The 9269-nt window shown below is 45.3% G+C and overlaps 1 protein-coding gene across 1 annotated transcript in view; it reads right to left on the reverse strand.

Moving 5' to 3' along the window:
* The window catches only part of ZNF341 (zinc finger protein 341), a 41434-nt gene extending 32681 nt beyond the window's left edge, over positions 1-8753 (reverse strand). Inside the window, exons 1-4 of the mRNA XM_006764592.2 lie at positions 8611-8753; positions 5256-5452; positions 2767-2916; positions 3-58 (exon numbers count right to left, since the gene is read on the reverse strand). Of these exons, the coding sequence (XP_006764655.1) occupies positions 3-58; positions 2767-2916; positions 5256-5452; positions 8611-8719 (512 nt within the window). The 5' untranslated portion in view covers positions 8720-8753. The remainder of the gene's footprint in view (positions 1-2; positions 59-2766; positions 2917-5255; positions 5453-8610) is intronic.
* Between the last annotated feature and the right edge of the window lie 516 nt (positions 8754-9269).

The following is a 9269-nucleotide window of genomic DNA, read 5'->3' on the forward strand; positions in this document are numbered from 1 at the left end:
GAGGCGGGGGTGGAGGCTGGGTGAGGTAGCTGGGCGCAGAATGCATGTTCAGGCTGCTCTGAAATCAGAAGAGAAAATTAAAGCGTCATAGTCTCTTGACACCAGCTGTCTTGTTTATCCGTGAGGAGACATTTGCCTTAGCTATGTGGGAAGAACGGCCACTCCCAAGGCAGCTCAGAGGACAATGCTGAGAGGGGGCTTGGAAACGAAGTTACGGGAGAATTCAGAGGCGCCATCAGCGAGGTGCTGCTATTCCTTTCCTTTGTGAAAGTCAGCAAAAATGGCCCAGTTTGTGCAGGAATGAGTTCACACAGCAGGCCTAATGTTACTGTCTCTAGAAAGGCTTGCTTGTAGGACTGGCTCTTAACTGGCATCTGAGAACCTGCCTTGTAGAAGGTTCCCTATGTTGATAAGGCTCTTTTGCCCAATGGGGGCACTGACCATATTGTATCAACTCACCTAGACTGTCTGCACAAACAATGTGATTTATGGTGAACACTTCCTTACCATCTGGACGTCTAGAGTTTTTATCATCATGGCTGGATATCTGTGACCAATCCCCAGGAAAAGCCTGAGTCTCCGAGTCTTAGGTGTGCTTCCCTGGGCAGAAACACTGCACATGTGTTGTTGCTCTTCATTGCTGGAGGAGTAAGTGTGCTTTGTGCAGCCTCTTCCCCATCCTCCAAGGAGGAGAACTTTGGGAACCTACACCTGGATTCCTCTAGACTCCAGCTGATGTGCCTTTTTCCCTCTGACCCTGCTATGCATCCCTTTGCTGTAATAAACCACAGCCATGAGTACAACCATCCTAAATCCTGGGAGTCGTTTTAGGGAGTCACCACATAGGTGGGTGGCTATGGACCCTGAAACACAGCCATGGGTTCTAGGAATTTATTCTACAAAAATAAGCAAGCAGGTGGACAAAGATATCGACACATGGATGTTACTCCAGCAGTTTTTATGACAGCAAAAAATGGCAACAACCTACATGTCCATCCACAGAAGCCTGGCTAAGTAGAGGGTGACCCATCACATGATGGAATCCTTTACAGCTGTTAAAACGATGATGCTGAGCAGCATTTCATAAAGGATGCTCCTTTTAATTGCTCTTCCTTGGGTTCCACAGTCAAATATATTTTGGGAAAAATCTGGGATGACAAAATCAAAAGTGTTTCTTTACTGCAGGAAAAAAACAGGGACAAAGCAAGGGAAGAAGTAGGATGCCTCCACTTTAGGTTGGTTTGACCAGAGATCCTTAATATATTGGAAAATCCCAAGGAGCCAGTGTTCCAATGAACTTTTTGGGAAATATTGATGTACAGTTATGGGCATAGAGAATGAGGTTAAACAAAAGGCAAAGTAAGAAAAGAAAATTCCAGAACTGTGCATATAACATGACCCATTTAGACAGGTGTGTATATTATAAATGTTTTTTAAAACCTATTTCTAATTTTATTTGCATTCAAGGTCAGGAAAGCCAAAATTCTGATAGTGCTTGCTTTGAGTGGAGAGAATATGAGGGACTGATTGATTTCCCAATTTTTATGCTGAAAAATTCCAAACCTATAGAAAGATTGCAAAAAGAATACATTGAGCCCTTTCTGATTTGGCTCCGTGTATAGAGCATCAGCCTACAGACTGAAGGGTTTAATTTCGGTCAAGGGCACATACCTCAATTGCAGGCTCAATCCCCGGCCCTGGTTGGGGCACATGCAGGAGACAACCACTCGATGTGTCTCTCTCATCGTTGATGTTTCTATCTCTCTCCCTCTCTCTCCCTTCCTCTCTGAAATCAATAAAAAAAATATTTTTAAAAAAACCTCTATAAAAAAAAGAATATATTGAACACTCTTCATACTTCATTAATTCACTCAGTTATTACACACATATGTATGTTGTTTCATCAAGGCACCTGAGAATTAGCTACATACATCATAACACTTAGTTCCTCAAAACTGTTCTCAGATACATCCCCTAAAAACAAGGATATTCTCCTATATAACCAAAATTCAAACATCACACTCAGGAATCTATCTATATAAAAGCCTAAGTGACCTTTATGACGGGTCAACCGAATGACCAGTCGACCAGTCACTATGACCCACACTGACCACCAGGGGGGAGATGCTCAACACAGGCCACAGCCAACCTCCCATGGCCGGCCAACCTCCTGTGGTCCCTCCCCTGGGCCAGCCGGCCCCGACTGGGACTGGGTGAGATGGCCCCAATTGGCCCCAATCGCTGGCAAGGCTGAGAGACCCCAGCCGTGCAAGAATTCATGCACTGGGCCTCTAGTTGGATGTAAATTTAATACTATTATCTAAAATATTCAAATTCCTCCATATTCTAATTTCCCCAATAATGCCTTTATGGCTCCACCCCCCACAACCCAGGATCCAACCAAGAAACACACATTGCAGCTGGTTACCATTATCACTTTACTTTCTAGATTATGAATAAACTTTTCTTTTCTTTTTTTTCACTTTTCTTGTGTATTTTCTAATGGACATGGATCCCTTTTGTTAAGAATAAAAACAGGAGTCAAAATAGCTGGACTGTGGCTACGAAATTCCAAAGTCACATTCTGGGTCCCCATTAATGTGGCAGCCTTCCCACCACAGGGCTGGGCAAGGGGAGGCTGGCTGTCCTCCTCAGCATGGGGGAGAGCTGGGGCCACGCCCCCTTCTTTCCGCAAGATTCTGAATCTGCAGGAGGCAACACGCAGGCCTGGAATAAGATCCTGTGAAAAGTTAGCCCCCTTCTTACCTGCACAGGCTGGGGGCCCTGGGGCATGGGTTGGTCCAGGGATGTGAAAGCTGACATGGCAGACATGAGCACATCATCGCTCACCAAGATGTTCCCCTGCACCAAGGTCTGGATCAGTGGGGACGGGGGCACTGTGATGTATGTGGAAATCTGGAGAGGGAGGGAGAGAGAGAGAAAAGAATGAACATGTGAGAGGCTCTGGAAAGAAGCAGAGAGCAGGATGCAAAAGATCTGGGTTCCGAAGTCCCACAGATCTAAGTTCCATTTCTACCTCTGATGCCTCCTGCTACTGTGTGATGCTGAGCAAGTCACTCTATCTCTCTGAACCTCCATTTTCCTATCTATCAAATGAGAGTAATAAGTCATACTTCCCTGTAAGGCACATAACCTATGACCCAGAAATAATACTTCTGGTATCTATCCAGGAGAAGCACACATGTCCACAGGGAGCTCATGAACAAGAGTATTCTGTACAGTGTTGTTTCTTATAATTCAATGGATTAAAAAGTACAATATAGTCATGGGTGGAATACTATACAGTAGGCAAAAGGTACTGCATGAAAAATCAAATGTTATAATAACATGTGCATTATGTACTCTTATTTTTTTTGTACTCTTATTTTTAAAAAATCCAAAATAATACTATTATATAATTCCTGTGAATACTTAAATAAGTATGTGAAAGTATCTTAAAAGGTTGAGAAGGATACCTGTTAGTAGTTACCTGGGGACAAGTAACTGCCAGTGAGTTGCTCCTATTAGTAGATGGACAGGGTATTTTGTTTTGTTTACCTGTTGCTTTCTTTTCTAATTTTTATTTATTGATTTGAGGGAGAGAAAAAGAAACATCAATTTGTTGCTTCACTTACCTATGCATTCATTGGCTGATTCTAGTATGTGCTCTGACTGGGGAACAAACCTTTGTATCAGAATGACACTCTAACCAACTGAGCTAGCTGGCCAGGGCCGATTGTTTGTGTTATTTTCTCGCCTAAGACTGGAAGAATTTTTCCCTCTCCTTTTATTGGAAACAAAAAAAAAAGGTGAGGGGGAAATATATTCTGATAACAAAGCTCATACTCAATGAGTGAAAAAAAGAACTGTGTTCAGTGTTAGATGTCTGTAGCAACTTGAAAAGTTTCAATCTACATGTCCTATGGGCCTGGGCATGAAGTCTTTCATTTTGATGACAAGAATTATGTCTACTACAATGAATGAAGATAATGTTTTAAAGAAATAAGGAGGAAGTCAGGGAAATTTAATCCTTGACCTGGATCCTGAGACATGCCCAGCTCCCTTTATAAAGATTCTTTAATCCTTTAAGGCAGTGGTTGCCAACCTTTCAGACCTCACGGATCACCAGTTGGTGACCACTGCCTTAAGGGACCCATCCTGGGTGTCTCTGCTCCAGAACTGTGTTCCTGACTGAGGACTCTGGAAGCTTCTCCAGATACCTCCAGCCGGGCCCTCTCCCCTGACCTCCAGAGTTGTGTATCTGTCTGCATCTTCACAGCGGCCTCCGCTTAAAAGTCTAATGGGCATCTCAAATCCAACATGTCCAGCTGGACTCCTAACATCCCTTCAAATCTCCTCCTAGCCATTTCCCCATGTTGGTTACTAGCAACTCCAACTCTGGAGTCACCCTTGACCTCTCTTGATCTTACACCTCACACCTCACACTCAATCTATCCACAAGCTCTTCAAAATATTTCCAAAATCTCATCCTTCTCACGACCTCTACCACTATCACCCTGATCAAGCCACCACCCTCTGCCTGGATTTGTACAACAGTCTCCTATTGTACAACGGTGCAATATAGTCATGGATATTGACTCCTGGCTTTCTCTCTTGACTGCCATCAAACTCTGTTCTCTGTACAGCATCCAGTGTGACCTAGTTAAAGTGTAAATCAGACCTTATCCCCCTTCTGCTCAAAACCCCCCACTGGCTCCTATTTCTCAGAATAAAAGTCCACAAGTCCCACATGATCTACCAAGATCCCCTTGTTGCCTCCCTGAGCTTATCAGCTCCAACCTTCCTCCTCACTCATTCAGATCCAGCCACTCTCACCTCCTTGCTGTTCCTAGAACAAACCCAGCACACAACTGCCTCAGGGCCTTTGCACTTGCTGACCACATATCCTGGAATACTCTTCCCCAAATTGGTTGCTAGACCATTCTCTCATCTCCTTAGGTCTCTGCTCAAATGTCAGTTCTTCACAGAGCCTTCCCGCAAGCACCATATACAAAAATGGCAAAAACTCCCACCCTTGTCATGACATCCTCTATCCCCCTGCATTTAACATCCTGAAAAAAAGTATCTCTCTACAAATCTGGGTACGGTCTGCCTACTCAGACCCATGAGGGCAATGACTTGGTCTGTTTGTCCATAACTGTACCCCTAATGCCTGCAGTGCCTGACACACAACGGGTGCTCAAAACCCCCCCACAAAACTTGCTGAATGGATGAATAAACAATTGAATGAATACCTGGCGATTCGTAGGAGGTGGGGCCTGCTGGACTGCTGTGGGTGCTGCCGAAGGCGTGTAGATGCTGTTGGTGGCCAGTGAGACTGTGGCCAGGGGCGGGGCACTCCCCTGGCACTGTTCCCGCTTGTGGGTCATAAACGCCGGCAGTGAGTTGAACTGCTTCTTACACTTCCCGCAGAGAAAGACATCCTCATCATCTAGGGGTCATACCACACAGCAGCAGCAGGAGGGTAACAAAAGAAAAGCAATAAAGGAGCAGGGATTACAGTGAGAAATGGGAGGAGGCCTGCATCAGGACCAGGAGGACAGCAGACCTAACAGCACTCTGTGATTCCATGTGTATGAGACAAGTGCCAATTCTGTGTTTCCTAGGAGCTTTCACAACCACATAGGCACCGATGGGAGTATCCAGCCATGTGCATGAAGGTATCGAAAAATTAGGATCAGGAAATAAATAGCAAAGAGAGTTTGCTTCAAAGTTGAGAACTTCAGAATCTTTACCCTGCCTCAATTTATTCATCAGTTGCCCAGTCGGCCACAGGATCACACTCCTCTGTGGCCTTGCATCCAGTTTTCATCTGTCAAGCTGCCTCACTCAGACCAACTCGTTCTACAAGGCTCAGCTCAGAGGTCACCTCCTCTAGGAAGCTTTCCTAAAGCAGTGGCCACAGCGCCTTCTCATATCACACTTTTCCCATCGCCACCAGCCTGTGAGACCCCAAGGGAAAAAATATGTCTTACTTTTCACCATAACTACAGTATCTCCTGGACACACAGGAGGCCCTCAGTGGATGTTTGCTGAATGAATTAAAAACTAAATGATTAGCTACTTAACAGGACACATTACTAAGGGCCTACCACAGGTCACTCACTGTGCTAAGCACTTGGCATGTTGTGGCAGAAATGTCAAACTGCCATTCAATATTCACTGTCAATACAATTTTCAGTGTGAAATATGGCTGTCTAGTTAAAGACTGTATTTCCAAGCCTTCTTTGCAGCTAGACATGTCATGTGACTGACTGAACTCTGACCAACAAGACAAGACCAGAGGTATAGTGTCTATGCAATTTCTTAAAAGGAAGGAGTATGACTGGCACTTCCATCTTTCTTTCTTTCATGTTGGCTGGAATGTGGAAATGAAAGTGAGAGGCTGGATCACGCATCCTAGGCAGCATGTTGAGGATAGTACAGCCACAAGAAAGGAATCTGGGTCTCAACATACCCACCCCAAATGCCCATTGGTATTTCATATAACAGAAAAATAAACTAAAACAGGTAGAATAAAATGTTCCCAAAAATTGCTCCATCGAGTTAAGCCAAGCCAGAACTATGGCAGTTATCAATAGATAGCTATAAAACAATGACCCAGGAATTAACCTGATTTCTTTTTTTGTTGTTGTTATGGAGGATATTCTCTCCATAGGTTTTCAAAGAGAGTGAAAGGGAGGGAGGGAGGGAGGGAGAGAAAGAGAGAGAGAAACATGGATGTGAGAGAGAAACATCGACTGATTGCCTCCTGCATGCACCTGACCAGGAGTGGGAAATGGACCTGCAACCCAGGTATGTGTCCTCAACCAGGAATCAAACCTACAACCCTTCAGTGCATGTGCCAATGCTCCAACCACTGAGCAACATCGGCCAGGGCTAACGTGACTTCTTTTAAGTTGTTTTTCAGATTTAAAGCCAAGCCACAAACCCTAGAGACAAACTCAATACCTGGTTGGGTAAGTCCCTTCCTGCATCCCATAATAAGTCTTGCACAATACCAGAATGCCTTGCTTTACTGACATGTACCCATACTTCAGTGGGACCCCAGCATTCCTACAAAGGAAAAAGCCAGCCAACCTACACTCTGGTTGGTTAACCCCTGCAACTTCTGTGTTCCCAAGGAATAAAACTCCCCACGCCCCACATTTGGTGTGCAGAACCTGGGACCCTATCTCAGTGTTCTTACCTTCTGCAGAGCCTCAGTAAATCTGCCTTTGCTTTTATCAGTGTTCCCGGTCTAAATTCTTTTATGTCAGGAAATAAGAACACAAGCTCATTGATAACAAAACCACAAGAAACTTGCATTTCTTATTTATAACAGCTACAAAAGTATCCCAAGTATCCTCACAAGATTCCTATGAGGTAGGACTATCACCCCCATTTCACAGATGTGAAAACTCGGACACAGAGAGGTTAACTCACTTGCCCAAAAACACAGAGCCAGGAACAAGGATTCAAACCCAGGTGTGTATCTCTCTGTTCCCAACATGGTTCCCAAGTACTCAAATATGTTTGTGGAATAAATAACTGAACACACAGACTCACACAGGGCTCTAAAAGTCCTTTGCCCTGCCCAATGTGGCTCAGTTGATTGAGCGTCATCCCATGCACCAAAAGGTCGCTGGTTCAGTTCCTGGTCAGAGCACAATCCCTAGGAGGCATCCCTTCCATGTTTCTCTCTTTCTCCCTCTCTCTCTAAAATCAATAAAAACATATTTAAAAAAAGAAAAAGAACTTTTCTGTCTTAGGGGCATGGCCTGTAAACTGGAGAGAGTCATGCTCATCCTGTTCTTTCCATAGAGGGGAGACTGAGAAATGGCTTCTGGGTCAAAGGTACAAACATTGCCAAGCATCAGGACTCCTAGCCATTCCTGGTGTCATGATCCCCGCATTCACTAAGTCAGTGGTCGGCAAATTGCGGCTCGCGAGCCACAGCTCGCGAGCCACATGCGGCTCTTTGGCCCCTTGAGTGTGGCTCTTCCACAAAATACCAACTTCTGCGCATGGGCCACAAAGTTTCAATCGCACTGTACGTGCGCGCCCACACGTGGTATTTTGTGGAAGAGCCACACTCAAGGGGCCAAAGAGCCGCATGTGGCTCGGGAGCCGCAGTTTGCTGACCACTGCACTAAGTGATTGAGAGAGGGTATTCTTAGAGCTTAGCAGAAAAAGGCATTAGCCCTAACCGGTTTGGCTCAGTGGATAGAGCGTCGGCCTGCGGACTGAAAGGGCCCAGGTTCGATTCCAGTCAAGGGCATGTACCTGGGTTGTGGGCACATCCCCAGTAGGAGGTGTGCAGGAGGCAGCTGATCGATGTTTCTCTCTCATCGATGTTTCTAACTCTCTATCTCTCTCCCTTCCTCTCTGTAAAAAATCAATAAAAATATATATTTTTTAAAAAAGAAAGAAAGAAAAAGGCATTAGCCTGAGCATCCAGCCTGGGAGGAAGGGGAGAAGGTTCAGACACCAGAGCACATCCTGGGGACCACAGGGGGCAGTCCACTCCCACATCCTCTCATGAGTACCACTTGTGTTTCATGGGGAGCCACTGACCCTTCCCATTGGTGAACCTGAGCAGATACTCACCTAGTGGCTGGATAGCAGGGGGTGCATTGACACTCTGGCCTGTTGGATCAGGGACTGCTCCTTGACCATCCAACAACGACTGGACAGCCAGGACGGTCTGATTGTCCATTCCTGAAAGAATAAATGCAACCTCTTTGGAAGGTGGGTCCAGGATCCTGCTCTGACATCACCTTTACAAGCCAGACCCACTGCAAAGACAGCTGATTGTGCCCTGGTGTACATGCTCTCCTACTTCCACTGCAATAGAACCCAAGACTTTGGCCAGAAAACATGGTTCCTGAATAAAGATTACACTTCCCAGCCACTCCTGCAGCCAAGGAATGTTTAAGTTCTGGCCAATGGGATGCATATGGCAGTTTCTGGGAAAATTTCTTAAAAGCTGCCTGGTATTCAACCCCCTTATTTGTCCTACCCTCCATCTGCTTCCTAAAATAAGAATCCCAGATCAGGAGGACAAGGGCCATGCCCCAGGGCAAGGCAAAAAAGTGGAAAAATCCTGGGCCTCTGAGAATCTTGCAGAACACAGTCAGCCTCATAGCTCAGGACTGCCTTCCTCCTAACTCCCATATGAGAGAAATGAACTTCTAGCCTATTTAATCCACTGATAGGTTGGCTGCTCTCTTAATCATGGCTGAATCTAATCCTAAGTAATACAGCTC

The sequence above is a fragment of the Myotis davidii genome, unplaced genomic scaffold, assembly GCF_000327345.1.
Source record: "Myotis davidii unplaced genomic scaffold, ASM32734v1 scaffold38, whole genome shotgun sequence".
Classification (NCBI taxonomy): Eukaryota; Metazoa; Chordata; class Mammalia; order Chiroptera; family Vespertilionidae; genus Myotis; species Myotis davidii.